The sequence below is a fragment of the Oryctolagus cuniculus genome, chromosome 11, assembly GCF_051225735.1.
Source record: "Oryctolagus cuniculus isolate XC-2025 breed Fujian yellow rabbit chromosome 11, ASM5122573v1, whole genome shotgun sequence".
Classification (NCBI taxonomy): Eukaryota; Metazoa; Chordata; class Mammalia; order Lagomorpha; family Leporidae; genus Oryctolagus; species Oryctolagus cuniculus.
The window spans coordinates 20,779,967-20,797,104 of record NC_142877.1 but is presented as its reverse complement, the minus strand read 5'-3'; the positions used below and the strand labels follow the sequence as shown (position 1 = coordinate 20,797,104).

At 60.1% G+C, this 17,138-nt stretch overlaps 1 protein-coding gene across 1 annotated transcript in view; it reads left to right on the top strand.

Annotated features, from left to right (window-relative positions):
• Window positions 1-15,811, top strand: part of VSTM2L (V-set and transmembrane domain containing 2 like) — a 29,113-nt gene extending 13,302 nt beyond the window's left edge. Inside the window, exons 2-4 of the mRNA XM_002710772.6 lie at window positions 6,873-7,042; window positions 8,550-8,600; window positions 14,610-15,811. Of these exons, the coding sequence (XP_002710818.1) occupies window positions 6,873-7,042; window positions 8,550-8,600; window positions 14,610-14,882 (494 nt within the window). The 3' untranslated portion in view covers window positions 14,883-15,811. The remainder of the gene's footprint in view (window positions 1-6,872; window positions 7,043-8,549; window positions 8,601-14,609) is intronic.
• The last annotated feature ends 1,327 nt before the right edge of the window (window positions 15,812-17,138 follow it).

Genomic DNA, 17,138 nt, shown 5'->3' with positions numbered 1-17,138 from the left:
CGCTTGCCTGTTCCAAAACGAAGCACCCTCGCTCGCTCTTGCTGCAGGCAGCCTGGCGGGACCGAGAGCTGCCTAGGAGGAGCCGGAGAGAACGCCCAGCACCTGCTTCGGGCGCGTCCCCAGGGAGGAAAGGCCTCTGCTGCCAGCCTTCCTGGGTCCTGGGGGCCCCTGGTCCGGGTCTCTGGGGTTGTGTCTGACTTCAGGAGCCAGGGAGATTTGCAGGCGACTGAGCTGCGGCCCATGAAATGCGGGAGCAACCCCTTCTTGGGCCTGCTATTCGGCCTGGCCTCCCAGCCCGGAGTGAAAGGAATGAAAGCCCCCCCAACCCCCCCCCCCCGAAACTGGGCCAAGAGCAGTCTCCCGGAAGCGCCCCCCAGAGAAGCTAAGGCTTCTTAGCGCTGACATGGGAGGGGCTTAGGAAACCTTTGCAGCAGGCTCTGGGGTTGAAATGCGTGGCTGCAGGCACTGTGCGTGCTCCCTCTCCGAGCCTTGGTGCTCCCTCTGTGAAATGGGGCTCATCACAGCCCCTCCTCACCAAGCTCGGAGAGGGTGAAGCGAGGCTTGGTCTCCACGTCTTCATCTTCCTTCTATTCTGGACCCGGGCACTGCAGCTGCTGGCACAGGCTCAGGGGGCTGTGGCCACCCCTTGCTCTGTCTGTGTCATCAGCGGAAGAGTTTGGACTCTGGGGTCCCGAGGCTGAGTCCCAGCTCTTGCCCCAGCTTGCTGTGCAGCCCACAGCGCCTGTAGTAAGAGGCCGCGACTTCAGCCCCGCAGGGTCTGGGCATGCGCGTGGACTCACTGGTGCACTGGGGCCTCCAATGCAAAGGACGGAGCCCGGATAGCAGCCACGGCCCCTCCTGACACCATCAGCCTCTGTGTGCTGTCCCAGCTCACTGCATTTTGCAAGGGGAGCCCTCAATCTGCCTGGCTGCCAGGCTGGGGCTCTGGCTGGGCCCAGGTGGGCCAGGTGGGCTTGGGCAGCTGCTGGTCATGAGGGCCAGCAGCAGGGGCCTGATCCAGGAGCTGCCTGCTCGCCTGTGCCCGTTCGTGCCCGTTCACCTGGCAGGGAAGGTCCCCAGATCACCTCCTGCCTTTCCCAGGAGATAACCTGGTGACTCAGGCTGGGGCCACAGAGCGGTTCCCTGCAGCTGATGGGCGGATCCCGGCCGGGATTAATTAATACATCGCTCCCCAGTTAAAAGCAGAAGGAAAGAAGGTGTTGCATTCAATCAAGCCCCTTTCTCCTCCCCTCCCTGGGGAATCCTAATTTGTGGACTTGAGTTTAATTGTCTTCTGCATAAGCCCAGCCCGGCTCAAGCCCTGGGGCTGGAGAGGAGACAGCCTCCTTCTCCAAAGTCGCTAATTACTCTGCGCTCCCTGGGGACCAGCTGTGCCGGCTACCTGAGCAGGCAGGGAGAGTTCAAGGGCAGAGGAAGTCAGAGCCTAGGGGCGGGTTCTGTGGCCCATGCTCAGCGGTGATGCTGACGTGGGGATGGGGGCTGGAGCGAGGGATGCCCGGGGATGGTCCAAAAGTGAGGGGCTTCTGCTGTAGACGCCTCTGAAATTGGGGTTCAGTTTAACCATTATCTACTCTGTGGTCTCGGGCAAGTCACTTAGCCTCTTTGGGGTTCAGCCTCCCATCTGAAGAGCGGGGACAGTGTTGGTCACACCTCCCTCCCAGCGTTGCGGCAGGAGCACCAGGAAATGGGGGTTAAGGGCTGGACACTGGCCAGCACCAAGCAGACTGCCCGTGTTTCTCATCCTCATCACCGCCACCACCGTGCGAATACGCACGGCCGGCCTTCCAGTTCCGGGTGTTGAAGTGGCCTCGGGGGCCTAGAGTTAGAGGGAGTCAGAGCTGCCCGCTGGCCGTGGAGGTGAGAGACCCTGCGGCAAGAGGGATGCAGGAGAGCGATGCCCCATGGCTGACCTTGGCCTGATAACTCAGACCAAGTCCTGGTGGGGTCCACTGCCCTGGGGCTGCTGCTCAGACCTGGGTTCAGATCCAGCTCTGGGGGACTTTTTCTGAACTTCACCTTCTTCACCTGTCAGATGGGAGGGGCTCTGAGAGTATCAAGACCCTGTCCGTGTGGCTGGGCATGCAGCAGGGGCGCAATAAATAGAGTGGACAAGTTCTCTGATGTCTCCTTCCCGCCTGTGCTCACGCCGTTCCTGCTGCCAGGTGTACTTTCCTCCTGGCCAGCGGCTGCACCCACAGCCAACTCCCCCGCCTCCCACGGGGCCTGATTCTCTCCCTGTGTCCCCCCCAAAGCCCAGCTTTGAACAAAGCCCTTCCCTGCGCCCTAGAGCTGAAGTGAGGGCAACGCCTCCTGCTGGAAGCCTTCCTTGATTGTCTGGGCCTGTCCAGGCCTTTGCACTCTCATGTGTCGCATGACTGCCTTGCTGGCTGACCCTGGGTGCCCACTTGGGACTGTTCCTCCTAGAGGAAGCTCTGCAAACAAAAGGGATCTGAATCTCCCGGGAAGAGCACAGACTTGGGAGTCAGGTCTGGGTTCAAATCCAGAGCCGAGCCGCAGCTGCCTCTTCTGAGCCATTGGGACCCGAGGTTGCCACCGTTTACCGCCTGACAGGACGCCTGGCGGGGTGGCCCTGTGCACTGGGGGTGTGGCTGGTCCAAATGGAGGCGTGCTGTGAATGCGTACAAGACACTCCGGATTCCAAGACTCAACACAAAAAAGAATGTAAAATGTCTTGTTAGAATTCTTGTTACATGTTGAAATGATAATTTTTTGATATCATGGGTTAAAGAAAATACATTATTAAGATTAATTTCACCAGGTTTTTTCTTACTCTGTCTCACGTGACTGCCAGAGAATGGAATATTCCCGAGGAGCCTGGCACGCAGCATGGCTCCCGTTCTGTTTCCGCTGGGCAGCGCCGCCAGTGGTCGCATCAGCCTCCAGGCTCCGGTCTGCCTGGGTTGGCGGGGCCTGGGGCCGGGCCCACTGACCCAGCACTGCCCGCTCCGAGTCTTGCTTCCTGCAGGAGTGAGGGGAGCTTGTGGCCCCACGTCAGGGTGGGGTCTGTGCCCAGGGAGCCTGCGCCCCTCCCCAGTTCACCCTGGCAGAGCCTCCGCCCAGCACAGCCCACTCTGCCCTTCCTGCCACCAAGGGACCCAAACAAACGTCCCCATGCCCCTGCAGCCAGGCGTGGCCCCCAGCTGACCCATGTGTCTGTGTGTGTGAGGGTGCAATGTTGAGCCCACAGTCTGCACCCTGCCTGGCTCTGCCGACCTGGGCTGAGCAGGGCCCCGCCCGCCCACTGTGGTGGGGGAATGGTGAGTGCCCTGGTTTCCGTGGCTCAGGCAATGGCACTTGGAGGAGGTCACGGTCCTGTGCTCCTCACCGTCTCTTGCCAGCGGGGTTGCACTGCTTTGTCACCTCGGATCCAGTGAGGGGCCTCACCGCTCTCCTCCATGCCCACTTTGCAAAGGCACTGGGCAGAGGGACAGGCATCAAGGCAGAACCCGGTGTCCCGGGCAAAGGGCTCACTCTGATCGCCTCCTGGCCGCCCCTGAGGACCCAGCTTCTCCAGGGCCCCGCCGGGCTCTGCTCAAGTTGTCAAGCTGGCATCAGAGAAGGCTGTAAGGGCTGGGCCTGTCCCAGGACACACGGGGTGAGGCCCCCTTGGCACCTGCGCCTCTGCACCACTGCCCACCCATCTGTTCATTCATGCACCCATTCATTCATTCACAAAGTTCTTACTGCACATCTGCCCTCGGCCAGGCCAGTTCTGGTGGCTGGGGATCAATCAATGGACAAGACAGGCAGCGTCCCTTGGGTTCCGGAAGGGCGGGCAGACAATAAACACACAATAAGTATATTCGATATGCCGCTACCTACAAGTGGCTATTTTCATTGATGTTTAAATGAGTTAAAATGAAATAGAATTAAAAGCTCAGGTCCTCAGTCCCATTGCAAGTGCTCAGCAGACACAGGTGGCTGCTGCCTCAGCTCAGATGTCCACCCTTGTGCTCATCCCAGAGCGTTCTGTGGCCGTGCTGACCGTGTTGGAAGGTGAGGGTGGCAGCACAAGCCCCACTGAAGAGGCGAAGTCTGAGCAGAGTCCTGGAGCAGGGGCAGGAGGGAGCCATGTGGGAACCTAGGGGGAGAGTGTGCCAGGTGGAGGGAGCAGTGAGTGCCACGGTCCTGAGGTCAGGTCTCCACTGGGATGCTCTAGGACCAGCAAGGAGGTGGGACTAGGGAGCCGAGTCCCAGCTGACCCCAGAGCCAAGCAGCCCGACAAGGAGGGCCTCGCCTGCCTCCTGCACCTGGGCTTTTCTCTGGGCAAAAGGACAGCACAGGAAGTTTTGGGTAGAGAAGGGACAGGACAGGCTTGTTTGGCCCACATGCACCTGGCTGCCGTATTGAGACTAGATGGTGGAGGAGGCAGTGTGGAGGATGACAGTGAGGTGGTCCCCGCACTGTTCCAGGTGACAGGCGATGGCGGCTGGGCCCCATGGGGAGAAAGGACTGGGTTCCAGAATCCTTGGCAGGTGGCACACTCAGGGTCTGCTGGGCGGGGTGCTGGAGAGGGAGAGAGGAGTGGGGGAGCCAAGGATGCCCAGGTGTGGGGTGGGGTGGGGTGGGGTGCGGTCCCTGCCCTCCAGGAGCTGGGATTTGCCTCCTGCCCAGTGGGGGCAGGATAGGCCCAGGCCCTGGCTGGCTGTGTGAAGGCCCCCTATGCACACCCACACACACATAAACACATGCACCCACACACATATACACATGCACACACACATGCACACACATACACATGCACACACACATGCACACATACACATGCACACACATACACACATGCACACACATATACACATGCACACACATATACACATGCACACACACACGCACACACATATACACACGCACACACATATACACATGCACACACACATAATCACATGCACACACACATATACACACGCACACACATATACACATGCACGCACACATATACACATGCACGCATACATATACACATGCACACATACACATGCACACATACATGCACACATACACATGCACACACATACACACATGCACACACATATACACACATACACATGCACACACATATACACATGCACACACATATACACATGCACACACACACACGCACACACATATACACACGCACACACATATACACATGCACACACACATAATCACATGCACACACACATATACACACGCACACACATATACACATGCACGCACACATACACACGCACACACACATATACACATGCACACATACACATGCACACACATATACACACGCACACACATACACACGCACACACACATATACACATGCACACATACACACGCACACACACATATACACACGCACACACATATATACATGCACACACACATACACGCACACACATATACACATGCACACATATACACACATATACACATGCACACACATATACACACATATGCACACACATATACACACGCACACACACAGGCAGGCAGGCTCAGCTCCAGCAGCTCAGACTTGCTCTTACCAAGCAAGCTCTGGGGGCCTGAGAGGCCCTGGCCCTTCCAAACAGCCCAGGACATGGGGAGCCCTCGGGAGACGCTGTGGAAACCTCTGACCTCGGGGCTCAGGGGTGCTTCATTCTCCGGAGCCCAGGTACCTGCTGCTCAGATGAGGCTGCACACGGAACCCCTGAGCAGAGCAGGAAGGGCAGAGCCCCCAGGGGTGCTCCCCACTCCCAGCGCCCAGCACCCAGAGCCCTCAGGCTCTCAGGGGAAGGAGACGAGGCAGGGACCCCCTCCCCCCAGCCCAGGACTGCCTCGTCCTCCTCTCCTGAGCTGAGCTGAGCAGGGAGAGAAGGGGCAGGAAGGACCCCCGGGCCTGGGGTCAGCATGTTGCTGCTCTGGGCAGGGCCACCAGGTTGCGAAGGGAGGAGTGGGGAGGTGGGGCTGAGAGCAGTCCCTGGGTGAGCCAACCTGCCTGCTGTCCCCCCCCCCCAGCTGTTTCCGGGGGAGACAGTCTCCCTCTGCTGGGAGGGTGGGGACGGAGACAGAGCAAGGTAGGGCGGGGCCGGGCCCATAGTGTGTGTGGTGTGTGTGGGGGGGACTTGTTTTCTTGGTCACCTGGCGGCATGGTGGGGACAAGTGGGTGAGGCAGGGCTCCTTTGGGGATACTGGAGACACCTGCCCTGGGAGTTGGGGAAAGCCTGGGTGCCCTGAGTGGACAGGGAACTCTCCACTCCACCCCACTCACCTGGAGCGCCCATCCACGCAGGAGCTCTGTGCTCCTGTCCCAGAACTGCCACAGGTGGTGGACTGGTGGGTGGTGGGGGCCTACTCACAGGTCAGACCGGAAATTGATGGGGCAGGAGGCCCTGCAGCCCCACCTGGCGCCTGAGTCCTCCACTGGGTATGTCGGGAGGGCTCTGGGCCAAGATGCCTCCAGCTGCTGTGTCCTGGGGCTGAGAATAACCTAGAGGTGGGGGTGGGGCGCTGAGGGGGCAGTGACTGGAAGAATCCAGACGAATTGATGAAACTGGCAGCCCCCTCCCTGGCCACCTGGCTTCCATGCCAATCCAGCCGCCTCCGCTCCAGCATCCCCTGCAGAGGCCCGGCTGTTGGTGTGGCACTGGGGCCCGGGATCTCCTGCCAGCTGCCTCTCTGCCACAGGCCCTCTCCTGGCTTCTCACCAGCTCCCCAGGTGCCCGCCTGGAGCCAGGCCACCCCGCCCATCCTGCCCCTCCCTCCAGCCCACTGCTCGCAGCGCCCCCTCCCCCTGCCCCCCTGGCCAGAGCTCTGCACGGGGATCCTTCTGTTCCCGGGCCCTGGCCATGACTCCTCTGTCCTTCCCACAGCCCTGTTCACAGAGACGCCCCATGACATGACGGCGCGGACGGGTGAGGACGTGGAGCTGGCCTGCTCGTTCCGCGGCAGCGGCTCCCCCTCCTACTCGCTGGAGATCCAGTGGTGGTACGTGCGGAGCCATCGGGACTGGACCGACAAGCAGGCCTGGGCCTCCAACCAGGTACGCCCCTGGGAGATGCCGAGGGGCTGGGGGAGTGCTGGCCCGGGGTGTCTCTGCCCCTCCATCTGTCCTCTGCGGCCCCTGCGGCCCCCATTCCCTCTTCCTCCTGGGGTGAGGGGTTCAGGTGATGATGGGGAATAAGGCACCACCCTGAGTGGAGGCTGAGCTCCTGCAACACTGCAGGAATGGCCTTCCCCTTGGGGATACGGGTGGGGAAACTGAGGCCGGAGGGGCAGAAGCGGGCTCTAGGCTACGCGGCAGCATGGGTCTCGGGACTCACTTTCCCCAACCCGTAAGCTGCACGGACAGTGGTTTCGTACAGGGCCCTGAAGATAAGGGCAACGTGGTTGCTCAGTTCATTCCCAAGTTCACTCACAAATAGGCCCCCAGCACCCCAGCCGCTGCACCGGTGCTCAGCTCTCCACGTGCACCTGCTCACGTGGACACACCTGCTACCACGGATGCTGCGTGTGCCCTGCCTGCCCGCCACGCCCCTGCCCACAACTCCGCCGCCTGAGGGTTTCTCCACACAGCAGTGTCTGCTGGCCAGCAGGGCAGGTGGGAGGAACCGGGGAGCAGCCCCCAACCCCACACAGACAAGGTCGGAGGATAAACACCCCAGCTCCCGGTCCCTCTGCTGGCAAAATGGAAGAGTGCTCCGCTCTTTCTCCCAGCAGTGCCCAGCGCGGAGTGGGACTGAGCTGCACCTGCCTGCAGTGCTAACTGCTGGGAAGCAAAGACCTCCCAGGACTCGCATTTCCCCGCTCCTGTTTCCTGGAATCACCTCCCAGATAACCCATTTGCTCCTGAATCGTTGCCTCAAAGTCGGGTTTTGGGGACTCCATCTAAGACGCGGGCGTTTGTACACACGGGACACGCCTGTGCCCTGGCAATCTATGAACACGGGGAGTTGCACACCTCCATATGCACGCAGCAGCCGGCTCCCCCATTCCCCTGCCTCCTGTGCACAAGGACACAGCAGCCTGTCTGGCTCTTGGGGGTAGCCAGCCAGCCACGCACAGCCTCAGAGACTTCCAACGGCTGGAGAAAGAGTTGCAGGTGTTTGTGATTGGATGACGCCAACGTCCGCTTGCAAGGGCGTGGTACGTGGGCAGGGTTCCCACGGCATCTGCCCCAAACACACGTTCACATGTGCTTGTGTGAATACCGGATAGCACGAACATTCACAGACAGACACTCCTAGAACACACCCAGCAGGCTCTTACCTTTTCTCCTGTTCCCGTAAGGCAGCTCAAGGCGTAGCAGGAGCAGGTGGTTTTCCAGGGATCTCTTTTAGTCTTGTGCTCTGACCCTGTCCCCACCCCCACCATCCTCTGAGTGGACACAGAGAGCTGAGGGGCCCAAGCCCAGACCACCCCCCTCCTTCCCGCCTCACCCATCACATCTGTAGTTGGAGTCTCAGCTCCTGCCAGGTCCCCCCACCCCACCCCCACCCTGCTAACACTTTGTCTCTCTCTGCTCTCTCTGCCCCTCCCGCTCCCACCAGCTAAAGGCATCTCAGCAGGAAGACGCAGCACAGGACGCCACCAAGATAAGTGTGAGTTTTGATAATGACTGCTTGCCTGGGCTCTAATGGAGGATGCAGCTGTCACTTAAAAAAATTGGTTTTGGTCCAGGTCAGCAGGCAACTTGGGCCAGAAGACGGAGGAGGAGAAAAGGGGGAGGGGCAAATGGTCTGGCTCTGTGTTTTAAAAGCCAGAGATTTTTCAAGTTCATTGAATGACAGGCGCAAAGAATGACAGAGGGAGGGAAGACGCGTTCCCTGCTGCCGGCCGAGGCTGTGTGCGCCCCAGCGTGTCCTGCCTCTTGTGCGGCATTTTTTATTTGGGGAAGGAACAAAATCAGTGGGGCTGATCCAGCTTTTTCCGGCTCATCATGGCTGACTGCTCTGGCGTCTCAGGGTCGCTCTGGTGACCTGGCTGCAGGGTGGGGCCTTCAGGACTACCTGGACCTTTGGGTGCGTGACTCCTGGAAGGCCGAGCAGTCACCCATTCTCCAGGTGGGGCACGAGGGGATTGGGGGTTCGAAGCCTTGCCAGAGGTCACCCCAAGGGTGAAGGGTGTTGCTGAGGTCTTGGTCTCTGGCCTACTGCTGGGGCCCAGCAGTGCTCGGGGGTGATGGTTTTGGGGGGGTTGAACACCCAAAGCCGGGCCTATGAGAGGCAGGCAGGACTGAGAAAGGAGGCAATGGTGGAGGGAAGACGGAGGAGAGGGGGCCGACCTGGGGATAGTCATGGCCCGGGGAGCAGGCTGGACTTGTGCGTGGGGCTGATGTCGGGAGCTGCAGCAACTCCCTGGGAAAACGCGGGTGCCCTTGGGGGCACAGATGTACACGTGTTAGAGGATGGGGCGGGGGGGGGGTGACCTCTCCAAATTTGCTTTTCTCTGCTTGGTTCTTGCACAGATTTTTCAAGTCTTTGTGGGTGAACTCATGATGCCATGGCCAGTTAGACATAGAGAAACCAAACGAGAGGTCATGGTGTAGAGAGTGGGCACAGGGGGACGTGGGGGCGAAGGGCCAAGGTAGGGCTGCTCTGGCCACGCCAGCAAGAGGAGGGCAAGCACCTGCCTTCAGAGCGCCCTGGGCGCTGCCTGGCCCGGATCAGGTGGGGTCTGGAAACTCAAGCCATTTCCAGCTCCAGCTCCCGCCAGTCCACTCCACACCGCTATGCTTTGCCGAGCGCAGGCCACGTCTGGGGCCCCACCTGTAAGAATCCACACCTCCCCCTTCCTCCCGACCGTCTCCTGTGATTTTGATGGGGGTTAAGGAGCAGCTCAGGAAAGGAGGGGACAATCTAATTGACTTGGAGGATTTGAAGTTGAGGCTTCTGGGCCCCACTTGAGGGGAAACGCGCCCATGCTAATTAGTTAAAGAAACCAATGGGCTAGGCATGACTGCGTCGGCACTCCCCCACGCGGTACATTCCCTCTCCAGCCAGCAGGGGCGCTGCGGGGGCGGGGTAGGAAATGCACAGTCCAAGGCCCAGCTGCTTCTGCAGACAGCAGGACACAAAGGACTGCTCTTAAAGACACAGACGCAGAATCGGCCAACATCTGTGAGCAGAGGCACACCTGGGTCCGGCAGTCTGAGAGAGGGCCCAGACTTCTCTCCGTGGCATTTTCCTTCTGTCACACCCACTCATTTCATCCCAAACACCTCTACAGGAGGGGCCGAACCATCGTCCATTTTAGAGGTGAGGCAGCCACGGCCAGCGCCACTGCCCTGTCCTTGCCAACCTTGGCGGCCTTTCGGCTTCCCGGTCCTTCCTGCTCCCAGGCCTCTGCACAGGCCAGGCCCTCTGCACCAGAACCGGTCAGAACCGGCTCCCCTCTCTCTTCCTGCAGAGCTCGGCTCAGGGAAGCCACCCGGGACCTGTGCTTGGCCAGTGCCCCTTGCTTCTCCCCGCCGGCTCTGTTTCCGTCTGTGGTTACCCATCTGTGAGTCTGCTTCATGTCTGTCTTCCCCCAAGGTGGGGAGCCGGGGAGCTGGGACTGTGCTTGGTTCACTGTTGCATTTCCAGGGCCCAGCACAGAGCCTGGCAAAAAGTGGGTGCCCAGTAAATATTTATCAAGTGACTTTCACACACACATAGACCCAGACCACATCACACACATACACTCACACCACGTCACATACACTGTGATGCGGAGCCCATGCATGCACATGTATGTGCACAGGTATGTATATATATGTGCACACACCTGTACATGCATGTACACAAGGTCCCAGCTAGGGACCTTGGGACCTGAGGGATCCAGCTTGTGTATCCACAGGGGCTCATTGAGTAGGCAGGGATCCAGGCCAAATATTCCCATGTCTTTTTTTTTTTTTTAAGATTTATTTATTTATTTGAAAGGCAGACTTACAGAGAGGCAGAGATCTTCCATCCGCTGGTTCACTCCCCAGATGGCTGAAACGGCGAGAGCAGGGATGATCCAAAGCCAGGAGCCAGGAGCCAGAAGCTTCTTCCTGGTCTCCCATGCAGGTACAGGGCCCAAGCACTTGGGCCATCGTCCACTGCCTTCCCAGGCCACAGCAGAGAGCTGGATGGGAAGTGGAGCAGCGCTCCTGTGTGGGATGCCAGTGTCACAAGCGGCAGGCAGCGTAACCAGCTGCACCGCTGTGCCACAGCGTCAGCCCCTGGAAGCTTTTCTTTGACATCTGACTGAAGTCTTTTGAGCTGGAATTTGGGTTAATTTCCCTTTAATCCATTTCCAAGTGGAGATGATCCCCGAAGGCCCGATTTTAAGATAAGGTGAGGATTTCCACACCCGCTCCCCTCCCTGGGGGCTCCATCTCCACCCAGCTGGTGGCTGGGTTCACCCTAAACAGGAGACACATTGGGAGGGTCAAGGTCACACACAGTCCAGTGTGCAAGGTGGGCATTAATCCAGTGGTCACCATGATAAATAGAAATATGGCAACTGTGACCATCAAAATGAGAGCTGCCCTGGTCTCTGAGAGCTGCTAAGAGAGGACTCAAGCTAGCCTGGGGGCCAGGCGGGCTTCCTGGAGGAGGTGCCATCTGCAGCAAGAGCACTGAGTGTGGGGGAGCTGGTGAGGGGTCTGTAGAGAGTCAGGGGTGTTTTGATGAGCTGTCTGTCGCAGAGGAACAGCCAGGAAAGGGCCAGAGTGGCTTTGGGAGGAGGCTGGGGTCACTGCCTGGACAAGAGAGGCCAGAACCCTGCCTGGGCCAGTGTGGGGAGTCTAGATTCTGCAGACAAGAGGAAGGGGCCCAAGGACGTTCTGAGCAAGACCCGTGGCATTCTGGGACGGGCTACGCCGGAGAGGAAGGAAAACAGGGACAGTGACTGGGCAAGGTGTGGCCGGGCAGGTTAGGCCATCTGGGACCCAGGTCTGGAGAGCCCTGCCTTGGTGGGGAGGGGTGGAGCACCCCCCAGGGAGCTGCAGGGCAGGGACCATGTGACCCCTGCTCCCGGGGCTGCATCTCAGCCAGGAGGCCAGGATGGGCACAGGTGGGCATGGCTGGGAGGAAAGAGCTGGGCCTAGGGGTGTCCCTGCTGCGCCTGGAAGGGTCTGAGCCAGGGGTGGGGGTGGGGTGAGCGGGAGGAGGCCGAGCCTGGTCGTGGTGAGGACTTGGCCTTGTCTCTTTCAGCGTAATTAGGTGCTTAATTGCACCGCGAAGGCCTGTCGATGCTGAGCGCAGGTGATGATGATTTAGCGCCAGGCCGCCCCGGGGCTCCCTCCCCGGCCTCTCCAGCCGCACTGCAGGGCTGGGCCAGGGCTTGCCATGCAGCCTGTGAACGCTGAGACCCGGCAGGCTGCTCCTGCCGCCCACCGTGGGGGCTGGGAAGGCAGGCCTGGAGTTTCTGCCCACCGTGGCGAAGGCCTGGTGTTTGTCACCAGCTGAGTGGCCGTGGGAAAATCCTGTCACCTCTCTGAGCCTCCGCCTCTGCACCCACCCCATGGGGGGCCTAGCAGCGTCCGCCCAACATCGCTGGGTGAGCGGAGCCCCAGTGACACCCGCATCAGCCCCGCTCCTGCTGGCTTAGGGTTGATTGATTGCCCTCTGCAGATGGGGGCTGGAGGAGACTGTCACCTTGTGTCCTTGTCCTCCATGCGGTTTCTCCGTTAGACTGGTGGGCATTGCTGGGGTCCACAGCCGGCCCTAGGCACTCGGGAAACTTTGGTTGAATGAATGGGTGAATGCAGCCAGAGACAGCCAAAGCCGGGGCACAGGAGATGGGGGGGAGGGGGGCGGCAATGCCAGCCTCCAGCGCCTGCTCCAGGCTCCCTGTCCCCTCCTCCTCTCTGAGGGGGAGGAGCCCTTATTTCTGAAGCCACCTGTGTCTGCTGGGAGGGAGGGGGTCCCGGGCTCAGTGGCCCCCTCCCCGCGAGCCGCTGCACATTATTACTCCATTAGCACCTTGTAGGGCTGACACATGAAGGATAATTAATATCCGTGAGGGAAGCAGATGTGGCGGTGATTCGCTCCCGCTGCGCACTTGCCGCGGCATCTCCCGCCTCCCCGGCAGGACCGCGGGGCAGCTCCGCACCCTTGCTCCGAGGTGATGGAGTTGGCAGGCGGGAAGGGGTGGGCTGCAGCCAGGCCTGGCGCTGGGGAGGGGCTACCGCGTTCACGACCCCTACCAAGAGAGGCTGGTGGCACTGGGACATTCTGCCCATGGCCCACCTTGGTACCTCTTGCTGTACCCATAAGCCCCTGTTTTGCCGCCACTTGGGAGACAAGGATCAGCATGGCAGGCTTGGTGTGCGAGAGAATGGGCCAGGCTCCCTCTGCTGCTCACCTATCCAATCCCCAGCGAGAGCCTTAGGACCCCTGCTGAGGCCCGGGCAGCTCTGTGGGCCTGTCTCAGCGTTTGGAGTTTGAGTGCCCACCCCTGGCTGGGTGGCTTTTCCTTCTGGAGTCTCAGTGTCACCGTCTGTAAAGTGGGTATCCTCATGTGTCTGTGACCCGTGACGAGAAAGCGTCTGCCGCTGGAGAAAGAAGGAAGTGAGGCGAGTGTGATCCTTGACGCCTGTCGGTTGTGGTTTACCGGGCGCTGAGCTCTGTGCAACGACATGGATCCGGTCCCTGCTCTCGCGGAGCTTACGGTTTAGCGAGGGGGAGAAACCCAAACCAAGTCAACAGACGGATGGCTCGAAACGCTCCGCCAGCAGGCAATAGACAGGGAGTTGAGATCATGAGTGGGCGTCAGCAGGGGAAGACGGGGACGAGCCCCCGGGCAGCCCCTGGCAGCCTGAGCAGAGGCCATGGGGTCAGAAGAGCGCCACACCAGGGAGCTGATGACGAGCCGGCCGGGGGAGCCCGGGCAGCCTGGTGAGCCAACTGGCGGTCCTGCTGGGCCTGGCAGGCAGGCTCGGAAACGTGTCTGCAGACTGACAGCGCCCTCCCGCAGCCCCTGCTCCCCTCATCCCCGCCCTCGCGTGGGGCAGGGGGACCAGCAGGGCTGTCCCACCTGGCCCAAAGCTGGGCCTCCTGCTCTGGGTGTTGGGGGCCGCAGGAGCAGGAAAGCCGGCGGCCCTGCCAGTAGAGTGTGGGGCTGGGAGCCTGTAGAGCCAGAGGGCGGGAGGATCCTGGGATGGGCTTGATCTCTGCTCTCTGCGGGAGGTGGGGTCGGGCGTCTCTAGGGAGGGTGGGCACCCCTTCCTCCTGCATCCCTGCTTATTTCATTTTTAAACATTTTATTGCTTTGAAAGGCAGACAGAGAGGAGAGGCGGCCGGGGGCTGGGGAGGGTCTTCCATCCACTGGTTCCCTCCCTAAATGTCCACCAGAGCCGGCCTGGGCCGGGCTGAAGCCAGGAGCCCAGAACTCCGTCCTCTCCTCCCGGTGTTTCAACTCTGCACACAGCAGAGACTTTTTATGGGCGGAGTTTTGCCAGGAGGTTTTTTGACAGCTGCACGGGGGTCCCGGACAAGGTCCTGTTCTCAGGCAGCTTCCCCTTTGCTGTGTGACTGAGGCTCATGCAGACATTCAGGTGTGCACCCTAGAGGCATGGCCCCGGGCCCACAGGACCCCACACTGCCCAGGCGGACAGGTCATGGTTTTTCTGTTGCTCCCAGGTGGTCAAGGTCGTGGGCAGCAACATCTCGCACAAGCTGCGCCTGTCCCGGGTGAAGCCCACGGACGAAGGCACCTATGAGTGCCGGGTCATCGACTTCAGTGATGGCAAGGCCCGGCACCACAAGGTCAAGGCATACCTGCGGGTGCAGCCGGGAGAGAACTCGGTCTTGCACCTGCCCGAAGCCCCTCCGGCCGCGCCTGCCCCACCGCCCCCCAAGCCGGGCAAGGAGCTGAGGAAGCGCTCGGTGGACCAGGAGGCCTGCAGCCTCTAGCCTGACACCCGGCTGGCCCTGCTGGACCGTGGGGACAGGACTGCCTGCGGCCAGCCAGCCGCCTCCCCAGCCCCCAGCCCGCCCTCTGCCCACCACCCTTGCTCAGCATGTAAGCCCCCCACCCCCACCCTTCACACCCCTGCAGTGACCCGGCTCAGCTGCGAGAAGGTGGCCCTGGGCTCCAGGGGACAGCCGCCCTGAGTGCTGGGGCGGGGACCCTGCGGAGCCCAGGCTGCCCCCCTTTCTGTCGCCAGCTTCCGTGGAGTCTGGTGTTTTGCTTTGCCTGCTTGTCCCCCATCCTGTCCTGAGCAGGGGCCTCCCAGCCACGCTTCCTCCTTCCTGCCATCTCCCTCTTGGACCTGGGAGTGACCCCTCCCCAGTTTGGACTTGAATCTTCCAAGCAGAACTAGGGCCCCTCCCCTGGCGGAGAGCTGGGAATGGTGGCCCCTTAGCAGGGTCACTCCCAGGGGCCCTGGGAGGAGAGCCTGCCGGGGTGTCCTGCTCGGCCCCCTACAGCTCACTCAGAACCCTCCCCCCAGGGAGGGGGAACCAGGCATCTTTGACCCCCGGCTCCATGCAGAGATTTGCACCAGCAGGACCCCTGGGAGGGTCTTTGAGGCTCCATTGGGAGCCCCCCTCTGCCAGCCCCCAACGTCCCAGCCCCTCCTGGGACCCATGCCAAGCCCAGCCGAGGGCCTGGGGCTGTTGGGAGCCAAGAGCTCCTCCTCCAACAGTCCCCTCCGTTCCCTGTGGGGAACACCTACCCCTACTGATTTGTAAATATTTCTACTGGGCTCCGACCTCGGGCTGCCCCCCGCGGTGGAGTGGGGCATGGGGGAGGGGGCTGTGCCTAGGGGTGAGTGGGTGTCCCTGTATAAATGATCCAATTGTGACTACCAGCCAACCTGAATAAAGCGGTTTCAACACCCTCCGGGCAGTGTTTTCCTGGGGTGTGGCAGGGCCAGGCAGGGTGGGGGAGGCCTTGGCTCATCCAGCACAGGTTTCACCAGCCTGGCACCTGCGCCCAAGAGTTCGTGAGGGCGCAGGGAGAGGGGCACGAGCAAAGCGGCTCTGTCCAGCTCCAACCCACTCACCAGGCACTTGGAGTCTCTGCTGGCTCTGAAAGCATTGCATGTGCAGAAGAGCGTGGAAAGCAGGCTTGCGGTTCTGTGAGCCATCAGAAAACCAGCACCCATGTGGCCACCACCTACCAAGCATAGCACCCAGGACAGAAAGCCCAGCCCCATGTCTTCCTGGTCATATCCCACCCTAGGAGGCAACCACATCCTGACTGTTAAGGTAAGCATCTCCTTACTTGGAAAGATGCAGATGGGGCCAGCGCTGTAGCATAGCAGGTAAAGCCGCTGCCTGCAGTGCCGGCATCCCATATGGGTGACGGTTCTCGTCCCGGCTGCTCTTCTTCCGATTCAGCTCTCTGCTATGGCCTGGGAAAGCAGTAGAAGATGGTCCAAGTCCTTGGGCCCCTGCACCCATGTAGAAGACCCAGAAGAAGCTCCTGGATCCTGGCTTTGGATCAGTACAACTTCGGCCGTTGTGGCCAACTGGGGAGTGAACCAGTGGATGGAAGACCTCTCTCTCTCTCTCTGCCTCTCCTCCTTGCTCTGTGTAATTCTGGCTTTCAAATAAATAAATCTTTTTTAAAAAAGCAAAAGATACAGATAATTTCTAAAGATTGTGTTTTAAGATTTTATTGATTTGAATGAGAGACAGAGAAAGAGAACAAGATCTTCCATCCACTGATTCACTCTCCCAATGGCCGCGATGGCCAGGCCAGGGCCAGGCAGAAGCCAGGAGCCAGGAGTTTTTTCCAGGTCTCCCACGTGGGTGCAGGGGCCCAAGGACTTGGGCCGTCCTCCACTGCTTTCCCAGGCCATAGCAGAGAGCTGGATTGGAAGCAGAGCAGCCAAGGCTCGAACTGGAGCTCAGATATGGGATGCCGGCACTGCATGTGACTGTTTAACCCACTGTGCCACAATGCAGGACCCTAAAAATTATTTTTATTTATTTATTTCAATGACAGGGAGAGGAAGAGAGAGATTGCCTATCTACTTGTTCACTCCTCAAAAATGTCTCCGGCAGCTGAGGCTGGGTCAGGAGGAATCCGGGAGCCGGGAACTCACTCTGGGTCTCCCATGTGAGTGCAGGGACCCAAGCATTTGAGTACAAGGATAAACATCACAGCTGCCTCCCAGGCTGCACATTAGCAGGAAACTGGAACAGAGCAGAGCCAGGATT